Source organism: Crotalus tigris, unplaced genomic scaffold (assembly GCF_016545835.1).
Source record: "Crotalus tigris isolate CLP2741 ecotype Arizona unplaced genomic scaffold, ASM1654583v1 scf7180000017773.841730, whole genome shotgun sequence".
NCBI lineage: Eukaryota > Metazoa > Chordata > Lepidosauria > Squamata > Viperidae > Crotalus > Crotalus tigris.
In genome coordinates, this window is record NW_024096624.1 from 336,990 (window position 1) to 357,954 (window position 20,965).

General features: G+C 41.8%; 1 protein-coding gene across 1 annotated transcript; it reads left to right on the forward strand.

Moving 5' to 3' along the window:
• Positions 1-14,307: 14,307 nt before the first annotated feature.
• LOC120307292 (cuticle collagen 2C-like) lies at positions 14,308-20,296 on the forward strand. Its single transcript, XM_039341883.1, has 2 exons — positions 14,308-14,465; positions 19,399-20,296. Exons 1-2 carry the CDS (start codon positions 14,390-14,392, stop codon positions 20,124-20,126), a joined length of 804 nt encoding a protein of 267 aa, XP_039197817.1. The 5' UTR covers positions 14,308-14,389; the 3' UTR covers positions 20,127-20,296.
• Positions 20,297-20,965: the final 669 nt, after the last annotated feature.

Here is a 20,965-nt window from a genome sequence, read left to right on the forward strand (position 1 = left end):
TTCCTAGTAAGGCCGCCTTTTGCAATTGACTAATAGCGAATTTGTCAATGCCAATGGTGTTCAAGTGGTGCTCCAGTTGTTTTGGAATTGCACCCAAGGAGCCTATTTTTTTTATTATTATTATTATTAAAAACTGACCCTGCATTTTTCCTTACATGAGGAAAAAAAAGGAAACATAGAGCCAGTCGCTTTGTGTTCCTGCTGCCCAAAAAGATTTTTGTGACTTAGGACTTTGCTGGGTGTCCCCCCCCCCCCGCTTGCTTTTTAACCACAGAATTCACAGAGAATTTCCAGGTCATTAAATGTCAACTATATCTTTATACTGTATACAGGTCCGACAACACCAAGGAAGGCGTTGAGATCCTCAGCAGGGGGCAGTAACGTCTAGCAGGACTTATCCCAGAATGTATCCAGCAGTCCCTTTGGTTGGGGAAACCTGAGATTTCTTGGAAGTGGGAAAAACCATCTGGGCAAGCCATGCCTTTCCTGTGGCAGGAAAACTGCATGGATGTACCATTCAAACATCACAGTCCTTCTGTTGATTTAAAGAAAGAAACAAACAAACAAAAAAAATTGACATCCCCAAGTGGAGCTGCATTCCATATTGTGTGGGGACTAATGCTTTGTGTCAGGAAAAAAAAAGCCTTCCAGAGGTGCTGAGCCAATAGCTTCCAGATTTTCCAACCAGTATGGCCTGCTACCCTGAGCTACTCTCATCCCAGATAATAACATTGTCACCATAACTGAAAGGTATGATTCCTGTCAAGCCTGAACAAATTAAATAGCCTGCCAGCGAAGAAGATTTTGACCATCAGAAGAACTCATGCCCTAAAACAGGGGTAGGCAACCTTGGCTCTTTTATGACCCGTGGACTTCAACTCCCAGAATTCCTGAGCCAGCATGGCTGACTCAGAAATTCTGGGAGTTGAAGTCCACAAGTCATAAAAGAGCCAAGGTTACCTACCCCTGGTATAGTCTCTGGGGCTTCCCTGATATGCGCTCAGAGGGCACTGTTCTACAATATGTTGTATTGTCTGCTTTGGAGCTTCACAGCTCCATTTTGAATAGCAGAGCTTTCCTCATTTATGGAGGAGATTAGCGCACCTGCCATGTTCGGTTCTAATCCTATTGAGGATTAACTAAGTCTTACAGGTAGATTGAATCCTTTTGATTCAGCTGAAAAGCAGGGAATATTGTGACATTCTGGAGGCTGGCTCAGGAATTCTGGGAGTTGAAGTCCACGAGTCATAAAAGAGCCAAGGTTGCCTACCCCTGCCCTAAAATAACTGTTAATAGGGGGAAAAAAGGGTCCATGTTGGCCCTGTTATGTTTCACAGCTCAGTTTTACAGCTCATACTATCTGCCTGGCTGATTTGATCTGGCAATGCTGGCACAGTCTGGGTTCCTTCAGTTAAACCATGCCGTTTTTCAGGACCCTGGAAGTATGCCGCCTCTGTAGCAGCACCTACAGAATAAGGTTCCCCATGGCCCCACCCTGCTGGTGTTTTGAGGAACTCTTCCCTCAGGTCTTTAGTGAAGGAGTGTGGTGGAATGTAGGCTGGATTCCCAAGAGGGAGGGACTGTATCTCAAAGACAGCAAAGTTTAGATATTTTGGTGGGGAGGAAGAGGGTCAAGACACCTCCTCCCTAGAAATTCTCAGAATATTTCTCTCATGATGGTTGTCCCCGATTTACAACAGTTCATTTAGTGACCGTTCAAAGTTACCACAGCACTGAAAAAAATGACATGACAATTTTTCACATGACCGTTGCAGTATCCCCATGGTCATTTGATCAAAATTCAGATGCTTGGGAACTGGTTCATATTTATGACGGTTGCAATGTCCCGGGGTCAAGTGATTCCCTTTTGCAACCTTCTGACAAGCAAAGTCGACGGGGAAGCCAGATTCAGCTATCAACCAGGCGACTAACTTAATAACTGCAATGATTCACTTAACAAGTGTGGCGAGAAAAGTCACAAAATGGGGCAAAACTCACTTAACAACATAAATTTTGGGCTCAGTTGTGGTCGTAAGTCAAGGACTATCTGTAATTGCTTTAGTTTGGCAAGATGTCTTTCCGTAGGTGAGGAATAATGAAGGAAACTGCTTAGAAGTATCTTTTTTGGTTTGGGGGGGCTTCCCCCAAACCAAATCCAGTCTGTTGATTTTCCTCTCTTTCATTGTTCTTTCTTTCTTTTCTTGGTTGTATTGTCTTTGTTTTCATAGTTGAGAGCAGCGCAGTCATTGGCAATCAGGCAATCTAGGGTTAATATTAATATTATTAATATTATTGAAATCAACCAAGAAGGAGGACCTAATCCACGAAAGAGATGCCAGCTCACACACCTGCACTTTTCCTGGTTTCTGAAGGACTGGCACAGTCCTTCTTCAAAAGCAGATACAACTCTGAAAAAAACAGATAATATTGCTAATAATTAAATCACCTATCATTGCATCTGGTTGTATAAAATGTATCTGATGCAATTTATATTATAAATAAGACATTAGTGATCAAATAAACAGGCTGTCTCTATATGATATGCATTAAGACATACTTTACCTTTGAATGCAAGACACCAGATCTTGATTATCTAGGATCAATTTGAGTTGTTACATAATGTTTTCTTCCTCTTTCTTTCCGGGGCTTTACCCCCGACCCCTCTTCTGCTCTGTATTAACCCCATAATTACCAGACAATTCTGCATATTGTCAAAAGCAAAAATATACAATATTTGCAGCATTGACAATGGGTTCATGTTCCAAATATTTAAAAATTTCAGATTTAAATACACATCAGCAAAAGGATGTGACTCATCTCTTTAAGATAACAGTGAGTTATTTTGGCAGTCTAGGTGCTCTAGTTCTTAAAACAAGTTAATGTATACAACATGATGGCATTTTTTGCTTCCAAACTGTTTTTAGGAATAAGTTCCTTAGTCCTGCATAAAATTTTGATCCCACATCCCCCTTCCTCAAACTTTTTCAGATTCATCAGGTGTGATAATAATAATAATAATAATAATAATAGTAGTAGTAGTAGTAGTAGTAGTAGTAGTAGTAGTGGTAGTAGTAAAGTTGGAAGGGACCTTGGAGGTCATCTAGTCCACCCCCCTGCTCAGGCAGGAAACCCTATACCATTTTGGACAAATGGCTGTCATAATAAAACCTGGCAATGGCTAAGAGGAGGAAAATTGAAGAAAGAGACCGAGGGACTAATTCTGGCTGCACAAGACCAAGCCTTAAGGACAAATGCATACAAAGTCAAAATTGAGAAGACAGCAACAGACAGTAAGTGCCGCCTATGCAAAGAAGCTGAAGAAACAGTGGACCACTTGGTAAGCTGTTGCAAGAAGATTGCACAAACTGATTACAAGCAGCGGCATGACAAAGTAGCAACAATGGTGCATTGGAAGATCTGCAAAAAATATCATTTGCCTGTAAGCAAAAACTGGTGGGATCATAAAATAGAGAAAGTCATAGAAAATGATAAAATTAAACTGCTCTGGGACTTCAGAATTCAAACAGACAAGCACCTGCAACATAACACCCCAGACTTAACAATTGTCGATAAGAAAGACAAAAAAGTCTGGATAGTGGACGTGGCAGTGCCTGGAGACAGCAGAATAGAAGAGAAAGAACTGGAGAAGATAACAAAATACAAAGACCTACAAATAGAAATAGAAAGACTGTGGCAAAAGCAAGCAAGGGTAGTACCAATAGTCATAGCTCCTTGGGTGCAATCCCAAAACAACTGGAGCACCACTTGAACACCATTGGCATTGACAAATTCGCTATTAGTCAATTGCAAAAGGCGGCCTTATTAGGAACTGCTTCCATCCTGCGACGATATCTGTAATACCATCAAACATCCACATCTGCCTATCCCAGGTCCTGGGTAAGGACTCGATAGGTAGACAAAATGCCAAATCCAGTCTGAACATCTGGCTGACTGTGCGATGATCGATAATAATAATAGTAGTAGTAGTAGTAGTAGTAGTAGTAGTAGTAGTAGTAGTAGTAGTAAAGTTGGAAGGGACCTTGGAGGTCATCTAGTCCAACCCCCTGCTCAGGCAGGAAACCCTATACCATTTTGGACAAATGGCTGTCCAGTCTCTTCTTAAAAACTTCCAGTGTTGGAGCATTTACCGCTTCTAGAGGCAGGTTGTTCCACTGATTAATTGTTCTCACTGTCAGGAAGTTTCTCCTTAGTTCTAGGTTGCTTCTCTCCTTGATTAGTTTCCACCCATTGCTTCTTGTCCTGCCTTCAGGCGCTTTGGAAAATAGCTTGATTCCCTCTTCTTTGTGGCAGCCCCTGAGATATTGGAATACTGCTATCAAGTCCCCCCTCGTTCTTCTCTTAGTTAAACTAGACATACCCAATTCCAGCAACCGTTCCTTATATGTTTTAGCCTCCAGTCCCCTAATCATCTTGGTTGCTCTTCTCTGTACTCTTTCTCAACATCTTATTTATATCATAGTGACCAAAACTGGATGCAGTATTCCAAGTGTGATGAAAGGGATAGGGGCCAGGAGGCCACCAGAGACAACAACCACACTTCCACCCCTGCTCTGGAGTCACAACTAAAGTCACACTCAAAGTTCAGGAGGCACATTTCAGAGAAGAGAACCCCCCCCCCCTTCACATTGCCATTAGATGCCAATTCCATCAGCCTGAGGTCTGGCATTGCCTGAAGTCAGGGATGATGGAAGTTGCAATGGAAAAACAGAGATCTCCATGTCTAATATGTAGGCATTTATCTCTCTGTTTACAGGATATTTGCATTTGTTTATGTATGTATTCCTTTTTTATAGCCGCCCATCTCAACCAGTCACTCTGGGCGGCTTACTGTCCCTAAACTATTAAACACAATTTTAAAAGCATTTAAGACAATAAAAACATCCAAAATAAATACATACAGCTGCCAGGATAATTAACCAATCAACAGTAAAGTCAAAAAATGAGACCCTTAGCACATTCAGAGCTCCAAGCTCAGGTATAGAGCCAAATGTTTAAAGCCTAACAAAAGGCTGCATGGTTGGGTCCATTTTAATCCCCAAAGTGGGAATATTTCACAGAGCCGAAGCTACAGCTACCTGTTTTCTAGTCTCTGTCAGGCAACACTCTTTGGCTGATGGGATCTGCAATATGCCCATTGTGGTTGGCCTGTCCCCTATCCCAGATATAACCAGATGTGAGACCCTCTTTGTGAAGCTTCTCCATAGGGATCAGTGGGGATTGCTGCTTACTTATTTTGCTCCTTGTATTGTAGCTACAATCCTGCTTGGTCTTGCCATTTGGTATTTATTTTTTGTTATTGATATATTAAGAAAATTTAGATAGCCACCAAACTCACCTACACTTAGAGAAAAGTAAAACCCCAAATATAAAACCAAATAAACCAAATAGTCCTCAACTTTAATGACTTACAACCTTAATGGTATGTTTTCTGACTCTAAACAATATTTTAAAAAGTTACCAAGTTTGGGAAACTCTACTGTAAAGCAATAGAATAGAATAGAGCTGGAAGGGACCTTAGAGGTCTTCTAGTCCAGCCCCCTGCTCAAGTAGAAGTCTCTATATCATTTCAGACAAGTGGCTGTCCAGTCTCTTCTTAAAAACCTCAAGTGATGAAACACCTACAACATCTGAAGGCAAGCTGTTCCACTGATGAATTGTCCTGTTAGGAAGTTTCTCCTTAATTCCAGGTTGCTTCTCTCCTTGATTAGTTTCCATCTGTTGTTTCTTGTCTTGCCTTTTGGTGGTTTGGAAAATAAATTGAACCCCTCCTCTTTGTGGCAGCCTCTCAAATACTGGAATACTGCTATCATATCCCCACTAGTCCTTCTTTTCTCTAGACTGGCCATTCCCAAATCCTGCAACTGTTCTTTATATGTTTTAGTCTTCAGGCCTTTAATTATCATAGTTGCTCTTCTTTGCACTTTTTCCAAAGCCTTAAACATCTTTTTTTGTAATGTGGTGACCAAAACTGGATGCAGTATTCCAGATGTGGCCTTACTAAAGCTTTATAAAGTGGTACTAATATTTCATGTGATTTTGATCCTATGCCTCTGTTTATACAACCCAGGATTGTACTAGCTTTTTTGACTGCTGTCGCACACTGCTGGCTCATGTTTAAGTGATCGTCCACTAGGACTCCAAAATCCCACTCACAGTTACTGTTTTTGAGCCAGATTTTGCCTAATCTGTACTTGTACCTTTGGTTTTTCCTGCCCAGGTGTAAAACCTTGCTTTTCTCCACATTAAATATCATTTTGTTGGATAGGGCCCATTGTTCAAGTCTGTCAACATCTTTTGGGATTCTGAGCTTGTCTTCTGGGGTGTTGGCTTGTGGGAAGAATCCAGAGAAAGAAATATTTTGGGGGAATATTAAAAAGGCAAAATATATTTCTCCAAAGGAATAATGGAGAAGATCTTTAAAAAAGGCAGAAACCTCTCCCTCCCCCCAGCCAGAAAACTCAGCAGAAACCAGTTTTTTAGAAATGCAGATGTAATAATCCATTCAGGAAGGTTGAAGTCCGGAAGCTAGAAGCTGATGAGATTAGAAAGACAAAGACCCCTAAAATCTACATACCCCACCAAATTCTAAAAGACATGATATTTGGGGACATAATAGGGTTAACCCACCAATACCAAAAGGACACACTCAGACTCAAGTCAAAGTACATGACACAGGAAATATAAAGCCTCAAACAGGAACAGGAAACAACCTCAAAAGCCCCAGAAGGTATAAAAACCCACCACTCCCAGCAACATGTGGTCAGCTTTCCCAGAGCCATCTTTTGTCTGGCTCTGCCCTTCAATAAAACTACAACCTTCTTTCTAAAGCAGTCTCCATTTTGTTTATTCCCTGCTTGGACTGGATCCTGATGAAGGTTTTTCTTTCAACAGGGTATTCCTGCCAGCTTAGTGTCATCTGCAAATTTGATGAGTTCCCCTTCAGTTTCCTCATCTAAGTCATTTATGAAGATACTGAAGAGTAATGGGCCTAAGACAGAACCTTGTGGTACCCCACTGCTTACTTCCCTCCGTGTGGATGAAGTACTAATAAGGACTGCTTGTTGAGTACGGTTTGTCAGACAGTTACAAATCCATCTGGTGGTGATGTTGTCTATCTCACATTTTTCTAGCTTACCAAGAAGTAGATTGTGGTCTACTTTGTCAAATGCCTTGCTGAAGTCTAAATATATTGTGTCCACAGCATTTCGCTGATCTACTAATTTAGTCACTTTATCAAAGATGAAATAAGATTGGTTTGATATGATCTGTTTTTAATAAATCCGTGCTGGCTATTATAACTTTCTAGATGTTCACAGATCTGTTTTTTGATTATTTATTCCAGTATCTTCCCAGGTATTGATGTCAGGTGATTGGTCTGGAGTTTCCTGGGTCTGTTTCCCCCCCCCCTTTTTTAAATGGGAACCACATCAGCCCTTTTCCAATTCTCTGATAATTCCCCAGTGCTCCAAGTTTGGCAACAATATAGAGATAAATCTTCTTCTGAATTATAGCCACAAAATATTTTCTTCCTCGTTGCTTCAGTTCTTTCAGGCGTTGGCCTGCCAAGCCACATTGTTTATCTGGAAATGAGGTCTCAGTTTCATGTCAGAATTTAATGGTGATTTCTGCCCTAAAAATTAAAAGTAAGGCTTCATTGTTGTTAGCAACTGTGCCAATCTATTCAGTAACTCTTTTTGTCTGAGGAACACAAAACACATTGCTCAGCCAATTAAAATATACTTTAATTAGGGTTCATGAGCTAAGAGGAAATAGCTTGAGTTGATAGAGCAGGAAGCCTGAACCCCAATCACATGTTCTGAAGCCTTAGCAATATTTATTTGTTTGCAAGAAGTGTGTTTGCATGACTCTGGAATGTTTCTTTGGCCCAATTTGGAGATACAGCTGCAGATACAAGATTTGGTGAGGAATTCCGGGGCCACCAGCTCAATACTTCTAGAGACATCAGCTGAAGAAGTAGCAACAGTAAAGGAGTTCCTAAAGCATCCTTAGTGATACCAATAAAGGAGAATATTTGTAGCTCAGAGTTGAAACGAGAGGTCCTTGGTACTCTTTGAGCTTGGTTGTTTTCTTGCAGATATTTCATTACCCAAACTAGATAACATAATCAGTGCTACTCTGATTGACTAACTTGATTAGCACTGATGATGTTCCCTAGTTTGGGTAATGAAACATCTGCAAAAAAAGAACCAAGCTCAGAGAGCATCAAGGACCTCTCATCCTTAATGAACATTGCTACCTGGGATGTTGTACTACTGTAGCGTTTTCCTTTCAACAAGACAACAAACTGATTGGATTCCCACTAAGGCGAAATGAAAGAGGCTAGGATTAGGATCTCATCAAATTTGCAGATGACACCAAGCTGGCAGGAATAGTCAATACCCCAGAAGATAAGCTCAGAATCCGAAAAGATTTTGACAGACTTGAACAAAATGATATTTAATGTAGAGAAAAGCAAGGTTTTACACCTGGGCAGGAAAAATCAAAGGTACAAGTACAGATTAGGCGAAACCTGGCTCAAAAACAGTGAGAGGAACCTTGGAGTCCCAGTGAACAATCACTTAAACATGAGCCAGCAGTGTGCAGCAGCAGCCCCAAAAGTTAATACAATCCTTTGTTAAAGAAACAGAGGTATAGAATCAAAATCAAGTGACGTGTTAGTACCACCTTATAAAGCCTTAGTAAGGCTACACCTGGAATACTGCATCCAGTTTTGGTCACCACATTAGAAAAAAGATGTTGAGACTTTGGGAAAAAAATGCAAAGAAGAGCAACTATGATGATTAAAGGCCTGGAGACAAAAACAGATGAAGAACGGTTGCAGGATTTGGGAATGGCCAGTGTAGAGAAAAGGACTAGTGGGGACATGATAGCAGTATTCCAGTATTTGAAAAGCTGCCACAAGCAGGAACGGGTCAAATTATTTTCCAAAGCACCAGAAGGCAAGACAAGAAACAATGGATGGAAACTAATCAAGGAGAGAAGCAACCTGAAACTAAGGAGAAATTTCCTAACAGTGAGGATAATTCCCCAGTGGAACAGTTCGCCTTCACACGTTGTGGGTGCTTCATCACTTGAGGTTTTTAAGAAGAGACTGGACAGCCACTTGTCTGAAATGATATAGGGACTCCTGCTTGAGCAGGGGGCTGGATTAGAAGACATTCAAGGTCCCTTCCAGATCTATTCTGACAAGCAAAGTCAATGGAAGAAATTGGATTTGCTTAATGACTGCATGATTCACTTAATAATGATGCCATGATCCAATTAACAACTGTGGCAAAAAAAAAAAAGGTTATATAATCAGGTGTGACTCTAAGGACAAATTTCCTGACAGTGAGAACAATCAACCAGTGGAACGGCTTGCCTCCAGAAGTTGTGGGTGCTCCATCACTGGAGGCTTTTAAGAAAAGATTGGGCATCCATTTTGTCTAGGTATAGGATTTCTTCCTTGATGAGGGGTTGGACTAGAAAACCTCCAAGGTCCTTTCCAATTCTGTTATTTTGTTAGCATCCTATGGAGTCCATCCAGATAATTTTCTCTTGTAAGAGGGAGCAATACGATAATTCGATTGTTGAAGACAAGTCAAAACATCTTGCTTTTTGTGTTCTTGATAAACTGCTGAAACAATCTGTTATCCCAATTACCTGTCCAGTGCTCAGCCTTCATTTCATCTTGATTTTTCCATTTTAATCTTGTCTACGAACCTTTATTTAAACATTATTTTTTGAGTCATAGTTTTCCTTCAGGCACATACCTTAAGATGAATACATTGTCAGGGTAAATCATATTCCTTCTTCTGTTTTTATCCAGTGTTTATCTGGAATGATGTGCGCGGGTGTGGCAAACAGGTTTTTTTGGCTCAGATATGTAGATGAAAACTACACAGTGTTTAACAATTGAGTAGCCTGAAAGCGTGATCTTCTGTATGAGGCCATCAGGTCTTTTGTTTTTGTTTTTCCAGTTGAGAATTTGTGTCTCACACGTGTGAACATTCACCAGTCCTCCTTCTAGCACTGATAATGTTACCTAGTTTGGGTAATGAAACGTCTGCAAGAAAAGAACCAAGAGAACAACTTCTCTTTTTGAAAAGGGATGGGACCTAATAGTCCAGTACACACCTCTCTTCATGAATTTGTTCAAATGGAAATATGGAAAAGGACAAAGCAAGGAAACAAGACTGACAAGTAACTTTGCTTTGTCCTTTTCCAGATTTCCACATTGCACCTAAATACTTTCCCTTTCCCATTAGATGTATGAAATAGATATCAAGCCCTTGACACGTGCATGAGATTCCTGCTGGTAACGACTTCTTCCTTAACTAGGGAAAATGTAGCAATGGAAAATTCTTCCCCAAATTTCTATAGCGCAACTTATAGTGCTTCAGTCTTTCATTAGTATTCAGTGATGAAGTCACCACATTATTTAGATCGTTGCACAGTTGGATGAGAGCAATGATCTAATTAATTAGGAGCTGAGGAAGGTATGAAAGTAATGATTATAACATCCATTGTTGTCCATCATAAATGTGTAACTTCCTCTGGTATGGAAGTCTTATTAGGTTTTGTGCAGCATGCCAAGGACCAAATTCCAGAAGTAGGGCGGGCTGAGCATTCCCCAAAATGAAAAAAAAAAAAAATGAAAAAAAAAAATGAAAAAACAAGCTTACAGTTTGGTTCCCATCCATTCTGAGAAAACTTTGGTGACTAAAAAAGGATGCTGGCAAATGACATTGGCCCCCAAGATACACTTTTTTCCAGCCCTGGTGCACATGACATCTTGCAATAAAATAGTATTTATCAGTCCCGGCTTTGAAGACTCACTTACAATCCAAATTACTACTGTGGGTGAGAAAATATAGGTAGTCTTCAACTTATGGCCACATTTTATGTCTTTTCTTGCTACAATTGTTAAGTGAGTCACTGCAGGTATTCAGTTAGTAAGAAGGTTGTTAAGCGAATTTGGCTTCCTCATTGACTTTGCTTGTCAGAAGTTTGCAAAAGGGGATCACATGACCCCGGGACACTGCAACCATCCTGTATACATACATGCCAGTTGCCACGTGTCCAAATTTTGATTACATGACCGTGGTCATAAGTGTGGAAAAACAGTCATAAGTCACTTTTTTCATTGCCATTGTAATTTCAAATGCTCAATAAATGAATGGTTATAAGTTGATGACTACCTGTGCTATGTTTTCCCTTTTAAGCAAGGAACAAGCCAAAGCAATTTTGCTTTAGACACAATCAGATTTAGTGCTATCTCAGAAGAGTGCCATTCCAAAATCAGCTGATAGTCTCCTTTGTGAACATCAGTGTCAAACGCGGCTGGTCAATCCATATGTCAAAAGCCACTTCCTCTGCACCTAGAGCCAACATTAAAAAGTGATTGATGGATTAGTTTTTTCCAAACAGCTGGTGGGAAAGATCAAAATCCACCCAATCTGCCTCTTAAAGGGTCTGCATGCAATAAATAAAAACACCACCATTTGGCAGCCTGTGGCACTTGGAATACTGCATCCAGTTTTGGTCACCACGATGTAAAAAAGATGTTGAGACTCTAGAAAGAGTACAGAGAAGAGCAACAAAGATGATTAGGGACTGGAGGCTAAAACATATAAGGAACGGTTGCTAGAATTGGGTATGTCTAGTTTAACGAAGAGAAGGACAAGGGGGGACATGATAGCAGTATTCCAATATCTCAGGGGCTGCCATAAAGAAGAGGGAATTAAGCTATTTTCCAAAGCACCTGAAGGCAGGACAAGAAGCAACGGGTGGAAACTAATCACGGAGAGAAGCAACCTAGAACTAAGGAGAAACTTCCTGACAGTGAAAACAATTAATCAGTGGAACAGCCTGCCTCCAGAAGCAGTAAATGCTCCAACACTGGAAGTTTTTAAGAAGAGACTGGACAGCCATTTGTCCGAAATGGTGTAGGTTTTCCTGCCCGAGCAGGGGGTTGGACTAGATGACCTCCAAGGTCCCTTCCAACTTTACTACTATTACTATTACTATAGGACAGTAGCAAATTTAGCGCCAGTTTATTTTTTGCCAGCTCATAGAGGGCTGCTTGGCACTTTAATCTAGATTTTTTTAAAAAAAGAATTGGGATCTAACTGAATAATTTTGAGCAATTATTGCTTTCGTGTCTTTGGAATTGGGAGAATTAAATTTTAAGATTTGTTTTCAAGTCTTGGACCGTGAAAATCAGAAAGCATCACAGAAAACTAATATAACAGAATTGTTTCATAAAATAGAAAAAAAAAATAACCTGATGAAGTGAAAATGGCAAAGGATTTTGGAAGTAATGGATTACCTGGACTCATGGCAGTCAGGTTTGAAATTTGGGAAAGAGAACTATAGTAAAAGGGATGGATAATTTGGAATAGGAATTGTTGGAAGTATAACTCTTCTTGTTCTACTAGATTTCAAACAGCTTTCAATGCCATCAACCTCAATATCCCTTCCAGTCCAACATGGAGGTTGAGGGCCCTGTATGGTGGTGATTTTGCTCCTTTCTGGGTGGGTTTTACAATTTCTTGCAGGAAAACTCTAGATCATTGGTTCTCAAACTTTTTAATGCCGCGATCCCCCAACTGGTCATAAGTCGAGGACTACTCAACTGGTGCAGCACTGTTTGCAGAATGGGACTTTTGGCGGGCTCAGCAGGGCCGAGACAGTCTGGACAATTCCTATTGGCTTTTGAAAGCCAATAGAATTAGACTCTATTCAAGAGAGTCTATTCTATTGGCTTTCAAAAGCCAATAGAATAAAAGGGAGTAGCACAGCTAAGGAAAAGGGGGGAAAAAATGGCAGACTGCATTGTTTGGCAACCCTCGTGAAATGGTCGTTCGACCCCAAATGGGATCCCAACCCACAGGTTGAGAACCACTGCTCTAGATTGACAAATCTGTGTAACTGTCATTAAAAGCACAGCATCTATATAGTAAGAACACAAGTAGTCCTCAAATTACAATTGGTCATTTAGTGACCGTTCAAAGTTACAGCAGACCTGCTTTGGGGGCTACCACTTAGGACTCAGATTCGAAGTTGAGGCAATCATCTCCTTTTCTCTTCCCGCTGCAGTCACTTCAGGCACAAAGCAACACGGCAGCATTTATGGCTGTTTGCAACTTCCCATAGGCACGTCTGTTTTTTGGCAAACTTTGCTAGTAGTAATCCATTGTTTGCTTAATGGCCATGGCAATTTACTTAACAATCACCATTAAAAAAAAAATCACAAAATTGGGGTTGGTCTTTTTTTTTTTACAACTCTTTATGATTGTGATGGGCAGGCTTCATTACCGTCCGAAGTGGAAGAGTACCTGTACTGTAATAATTGTCCTATAGAGGACAATTAATTAATTGCCCTTCCTTTCAGGCTATCAGGTCACATTCTTTCTCTTTCCAAGTACAGGTCCAACCTAATGACCCCCTGCTGCTTTTTGACCCCCCCCTTCCCCAGTCCCATCATGCACAGCCCATATAGCCTGTAATCAGGAAGAGAACAAAGAGCAACAAGAGCAGCAACAAAGATGATTAGGGGACTTCATATGAAGAACGGTTGCAGCACTGGATATATCTGGTTTAATGAAGAGAAGGACAAGGGGGTGACATGATAGCAGTGTTCCAATATCTCAGGGGTTGCCACAAAGAAGAGGGAGTCAAGCTATTCTCCAAAGCACCTGAAGGCAGGACAAGAAGCAACAGATGGAAACTGGTCAAAGAGAGAAGCAACCTAGAACCAAGGAGAAACTTCCTGACAGTGAGAACAATTAACCAGTGGAACAACCTGCCTTCAGAAGCGGTGAATGCTCCAACACTGGAAGTTTGTAAGAAGAGACTGGACAGCCATTTGTCTGAAATGGTATAGGGTTTCCTGCCTGAGCAGGGGGGACCTCCAATGTCTCTTCCAATTCTCTTATTCTGTTATTCAGGGTTGATGACTATTTTAGTTCCACAAACTGTACTCTGGTTGCCCAGTCCCATTTCTAGCATCTGAACACATTGTTTCCTTCTCTTCTTCATCTCACACTGGCTGGACCAAAACATGGCTTTCCCTATTTCTTTGCCCAAACACCAAGTCTACCCAGTTTGCACTGGTGCACTGATAGCTGGGCTGTTATTTGAGATTCAAGTTGCTGTGATACAGTATGTGGAAAGCAGACTCTCAATCCAGCTGGAATTTGGGCTGTTCCTGCCTTATCCTTGGGGCAGGGCAGGGCAGGGCAGGGTAGGACAAAGTTCCAGAGATATAAATCCTCAAGTGCAGAGGAGGTGACACAGCCTTCTTTTGTCCTAAAGTAGGGAGCCGCACGGGAAGCAGATGTGTTGATCTTTGGGGCCCTCCAGGATGAATCGCAAGTCCCATCCTGGCATGCTGCTGCTGCTGCTGCCCTTTGCTTTAATCCTGAGTTTCCATTTGCAAGGTATGTTGGGGATGATGGGACAGAAGGATTCACTCTTCAGGAATGGATATTTAACAAATCATTTGTTAAATCTGCACCACTCATGTTACTATTAATGACTCTTTTGACTCCCCTCCCCCATCTCTTTTAGTTAGGCCTTTGCCAAATGATGAAATGGACTCCCAATATTTAAGTGAGTTTGTCTCTAAGGTGCCAAAATTCATTTGCCATTTCTGCTAGCATAATATTACCAGATATACAGGAGGCAGACATTTAGATCAGTGGTTCTTAACCTGGGCGATATTGCCCCCCCAGAGGGCGATTTCATTTTTCAGGGGGGCAATGGAACAAAAAGGGGCAATGCGGGGGGCAAAGGAATGAAAAGGGGGTGATATGGGGGCGATGGAGCAAGAAGTTTGGGGGACACTTTTGAGACTTTTTCGTACAGTGAATGGCTGTATATCTGTCGTACAAAAACATCAGATCGAATTAAATTGTGTTTTCAAATGTTCCTCCAGCTAGCTTCAGTACAGAACGCCGTACGTATGTGAAGACGCATTGCTTATCTTCATACGCGTTGCGCAGCAGCCTCTACCTGTACAGTGGCGCACCATTGGCCAGAATATGGGAGATATGGGAAAAAGACTGGAAATAAATTATTTGCATCGATATGTCCTGATGGCAATTTTAAAGAAAACAAAAAAAGTGTTTGCATAAATTGGAGAATTATTTCCTATGTTGTGATTGAGAGGTTATGTTGGGGGAGAGGGGGTGATGACAACTTCCTCATTGGCTCAAGGGGACGATTCGTTCAAAAAGGTTAAGAACCACTGATTTAGATGACTACTAATGGACAGATGTGGCAACACTTTGTAAAAACTGTGCGGTCACCTCATAATTCTGAATTTGCTCTTTAGGACTGAAAGTTTAAGTGACATCTAAGCTACCTATTACAACTCTTTGCAAATAATGCATAAGCTCTGTTTTGTGCCTCCTTTTTGGCCTAAGAAAGGAGGCAGGAAGTAGTAGATCCTGAGAAATTCGGCTGGTTCCATCAACATCAGGCAAAGGATGCCCAGACTAAAAAGGATTCAAAACGTGAATCTGCATTGCATCAATGGTGCTTTCTTCAAATTGTATTTTTCCCATCTGTAAAATAGAATTAACAGAAACCAAAGGTATGTTGTGTTACATTCAACGATGGCCAAGCTATTAGATAGTAGAAGTATATGCTACTGAAAAAAAATAGAGAATTAGATATGATTGGGAAAAAAAATATAAAAAATTGCTTCCTAACTATCGTTAACCAGAAGTTAGTACTGCATTATTAAATCACTCTGAAAGCTCATTGTAGCAATGTTTTGGCCTTAGAGGGTACTAGGTTGAAATCCCAGTACGACCAGGTACAAACCAGCTGGAAAAAATCTGGCTGAAATTCTAGAGAATTGCATGAAAATATTGTGTAGGACTAGAGCAGTGGTGGTGAACCTATGGCACGTGTGCCAGAGGCGGCACTCAGAGCCCTCTCTGTGGACATGCGTGCTGTCACCCCAGCCCCGCCTCCTCTTGTAGCCCCCTCCTCACCTTCACCTCCCTGGAGGAGAGTCACCCCCAGGCTCAGCCCACACAGAACAGCGCAGCCAAGGACATAGCCGGGCAGCAGGGACAAGACTCCAGCCTCGTGCCCCCTATCGTGCAGATAATGCTGTGGGGTGAGGGTGGAGGGCGTGGCTGCCATGGCACTGCAGGGCTGCCTGAGCGATCTGCGGTGGGCCAAGGAGGTGGTGCGTGGCTGGGTGGGGGTGGAACAGGCAGGACGGGAGGCAGAGTGGGGACAGGGCAGTTTTTGGGCACTCGGTCTCTAAAAGGTTCTCCATCACTGGACTAGAGCAATGGGTTAATTTTGTACATAGCAACTTCTTAAGTTCTAACACTAATAACTTATATGGCATATATTGCACTAAACCATGGTTTACTTAATCATGGTTTACAGACCAGAGAACCATTGCAGAGAAGTGGTTAAAGATTTAGGATGATGATGATGATAATGTTAGAGTAGTAGGAGGAAGAAGATTTGACTAGGTTCACTTAAGTTATGACTGAAGAATTTCTAAAGATTTCTCATTCAGAAAAGAAGGGTCGGAATATGAACATGATTAATTCAGCAGAAGACAATTGATTGAAAATTCATTCAAACATTTGGATGGGACAGATTTATTGCAAAGAATAGCCTTTAAGAATGAAGTAGGTTGATTGAGCAGTAAGCTGTGAAATGGCCTAGGAGGGAGAGGAGAAGCCAAAGGATCAAAACTTATTATTTATACCAAGGTTCATACCATTTTACCAGTTGTTTACTGATTAGTTCAGAATATGTCATAGCCTCATAACAAATAATAATTGGTTTATGTCCTAGAACAGAGAATGGGAATGGGTGGAGAGACCTAGAAACCTGAGAGCTGTTATCAAGTCGTAAATTGCAAGAGAAGCCATCTATTGTCAGGCACAGCCCAAGAACAACATAGTACACAATCCAGCCAATGTTCTTTATTGTTCACACCATACAGTTAAGGCAGTAGGCTAGAAAGTGGGAGATCCTGAGTTTGTTCCATCTTAACCATGAAAGTTAGCTGGGTGGCTTTGGGCCACTCACTCTCTTTCAGTTCAATTCACTTCACAGGGTTATTGTTGTGTGAAAAATAGAAGGAAGGTGTGTTGGATAGGTTCACCACCTTGAGTTATCTGTAAAAACAATGAAGATGGGATATGAATGAATTAATGAATGAGGGAAGTATGCAGTAGGGTGCCCCAAGGATTTGTTTTAAGCCCAGTTCTCTTCAACATCTTCATCAATGATTTGGATGAGGGGATAGATGGGGAGCTCATCAAATTTGCAGATGACACCAAGCTGGCAGGAATAGCCAACACTCCCAAAGATAGGCTTAAGATACAGAAGGATCTGGACAGACTTGAACACTGGATGTTATCTAACAAAATGAAATTCAATGATGAAAAAAGTAAGGTTCTAGAGATTTAGGCAAGAAAAACCAAATGCACAGGTATAGTATAGGCTCAACAATAGTATCTGTGAGAGGGATCTTGGAGTCCTAGTGGACAATCACTTAAATATGAGTGAAGTGTTAATACCACTCTATAATGCCTTGGTAAGAACTTTACACTTGTAATACTGCATCCAGTTTTGGTTGTCACAATGTAAAAAAGATGTTGAGACTCTAGAGGGAGTGCAGAGAAGAGCAACAAAGATGATTAGGGGACTGGAGGCTAAAACATATAAGGTTGCTGGAATTGGGTATGTCTAGTTTAATGAAGAACAAAGAGTGTCATAATAGCATTCTTCCAATATCTATGAGGTTGCCACAAAGAAGAGGTAGTCAAGCTATTCTCCAAAGCACCAGAAGGCAGGACAAGAAGCAATGGATGGAAACTAATCAAGGAGAGAAGCAACCTAGAACTAAGGAGAAATTTCCTGACTGCTAGAAAAATTAACTAGCGGAACAACTTGCCTCCAGAAGCTGTGAATGCTCCAAACTGGGAGTTTTTAAGAGGAGATTAGACAACTATTTGTCTGAAATGGTATAGGGTTTTCTGCCTGAGCAGGGGGTTGGACTAGAAGACCTCCAGGGTCCCTTCCAACTCTGTTATTCTGTTAATATAGACAGAATCTTGCCAGAAGCTATATTATAGCTACACTATTCTATACTAAAAGCTATATTAGTCTAAACCTAAGATTATATCTTGCAAGTTTCTAGGAAATGGTTGTCCTAAATTTCTCCATCTGTCTCCAATCCAGCTCTGCTTCTTGTCTCACCCTCCCTTTTGGAATGTGCTCCAACTCCTTAGGAAATTACTGCTCCATTTTAGTCTATCACACCACCTCTCCCTCCATAGACACAATCCACCACAGCTGCCTCTTGTTTGCACTGTTGCTTCAGGTTGCAGATTCTAGGTGGAACCCTACTTTTGCTTCGACTTTTGCAGATGACGTAGGGAATTGGCATTTCTGGGTCCTGTTCCAAACATTTTCAGGAGCTTGATAAGGAGAAATGTAATCAATGGAACTTTGGGGACATGCCTGAGACAGGAGGGCAGATTGAGCTATTTCGCTTGTTAGCAGTTGTGACACTGGAAGATGGGAGCCCTTGCTGCAGCTGTTCCACACCTTTCTTTTGGCAAAAGGGCAGGTGGACTTTTGCCAATCTCTAGGTTTCAATCAGCAGCAAACAAACAAAAATATGGGGGTGTCTTGATGGCACTGTTTATGAGAGATGCATTATATCTAGTGTCAATGAGACCCCATATGGTGCTGTGGTGAAAGGATTGGATTCCAGACTACAGCCTGAGAGCTAAATCCAGCCTTCTGGAAGATTCCATCTTAGCCCAGCAGCTCCTCTCATGTGCTGTGCTCCCTACATTGTTTTCCCTTGGATTGTTTTTTCCTTAGCCCTCAAATGTTTGCAAAATGTCCAATATGACCCTCAGAAGTTTGGAGACCTCTGAACTAGGACTAGAAGATCTAAGTTCTAGAAACACCCTGTGGGACTTGGATCAGTCATGTTCTCTCAGCTCATCCTGCCTCCCAATTCTTGTGAGTAAACATGGAGAAAATGTAGAGAATAAGGAAGATGACCTTGGCAGAGATAGGCCGGATTCATTATCAAAGCAACAAGGGGAAAAATTTAAGTCCGAAACCCGAAGAAAGTACTCAAGCAAGCAACTCAGGCAAACATCTTCCTAATTCATATACTAAGGCTGAGTAGGTGGGTGGGAGATAGCACAGTTAGGCTTGAAAGGTTCTTACTGTAGCCAATATTAATATTAATAATATTAATAAAGGTCTTCTGAGCCTTTTTGTGGCACCTGCTGGAGTTGGGAATACCATGGTGAACCTCAACTAAGAACTCAGTGGCAACTTTGTCTTTTTTGTGTCTCTTTCTAGGCATAGCCTCCAGATGTATTGACACATTCCTTGGGGAAGACCTTCAGCCACTGCCCCCAGGGGTAGAGAGATGCTCTTTCCCAAGTGGGATCCTCAAACCAGAGGTCTCACCACCTGGACTAGGAGGCAACAGCATTGAAGGGGGAAACTCCCGGATAGTGGGTGGCAGGCCTTCCGCACCTGGAAATTATGAAGGAGGTTCTTTTGCACCCCATTCCCAAGAAGACAACCCCTTTCAGTTTGGCAGGCCAAATAGACCTTGGCAGTCTGGCCGGCCAATGGAACCTGCCTTTGGAGGAGATCCTGCTCAGGATGGCAAACCAAGACCATATGATCCTTGGGGTGCTGGACAACATGAAGGTGGCACTCCTGAAAGGCCACCTTCTGGCTTTACCATCAAAGAGAACACTCCTGATGGCCGTCCACGGCCAGTATGGAAGGAACCTGGTATCCCCTACATCCCATCCCCTAAGGAATGGGGAGGAAACTATGTCCCAGCATCAAAGGCACCCCCTAAATCTAGGCCCAATGTACCATATGGAGTTTCATATGGTGGTGCTGCAGGTTCTCATGCTTCAGGACCACTCTACGATGGGGAATCTATTGCATCTGGCCCAAGGGGAACATATGACGGCAGTTATGGCCCCATACCTGAGGCTTTGCAGCCAGTGGGACAGCAGGAGAAAGACAATCAGCCTCCGATAAACCCTTGTGTTCCAAAATGTTAAGGAAGGCAGGTTGGACTTGACCCTGTGTCCCAGAGACAGGTTGAATCGGCCTTGGTTTCCTTTCCATGTTTGGGCAAGAACTTTATATTAGGGAGATAAATACCTGTCACAATTAAATGCAAGCAGAGCAGAGGGGACCTGAACCTACAAATTAAAGGCTTTTCCAAATTTATTACTATGATTAATGGACTATTATACACTAGAAAGTTTTCTCTGGCACTAAAAGTGTCAATTAAAATGTGTAGGACTCTTACAACATGAGAACTCTCTAGAAGACAGCCATGGCAATGCAATGTTAGCTGTGTGGAGTAACTCCTAGGCAGCATACTTTTTTCCCAGCAGTACTAGCTCTACAATTATGAGGATGCAGATTTAACAATCTACTTTGAGAAAGCCTCAGCCATCTTGGCTGGTGATGATCAAGTGGCACTGCCAACATTTTTCACAGTTGCCCCATCATGTTGCTCAGGTGGGATAATTGCACATCCGTCACTTCATAAACATGCTCTACAGCAGGATTTCCCCTTCAAATGTATTAGCCTACAGCTCCCACCCAGGATGTCCCACAGCCAACCTGCCTAAGGACTGATAGGAATCACAGGCCAACAGACACAGTTAGCAAAAAGTCCTAAGCAAAAGGGTGTGGGTGGCTGACAGTCAAATTTCAGAAATACTTTATGAGATCCCCTTGAGGTACTCTGGATGTAGGGAAGATATCCAGAACTGATACGAGGATGCCTCTTGCATCTTTTGGAGCCAGTTGAAACAAAGCTTGCCAACCGTGTGAAAACCAGCCTTTCTGGCTCTGTCAATCGGGAGGCAGAGGAGGAGGAAGGAAG

Excerpts from the sequence above, each read along its gene's own strand:
- LOC120307292 (XM_039341883.1), top strand. The coding sequence starts at position 14,390 with ATGAATCGCAAGTCCCATCCTGGCATGCTGCTGCTGCTGCTGCCCTTT. Across the intron at positions 14,466-19,398 it reads CCTGAGTTTCCATTTGCAAG|GCATAGCCTCCAGATGTATT; the intron begins GTATGTTGGGGA and ends GTCTCTTTCTAG.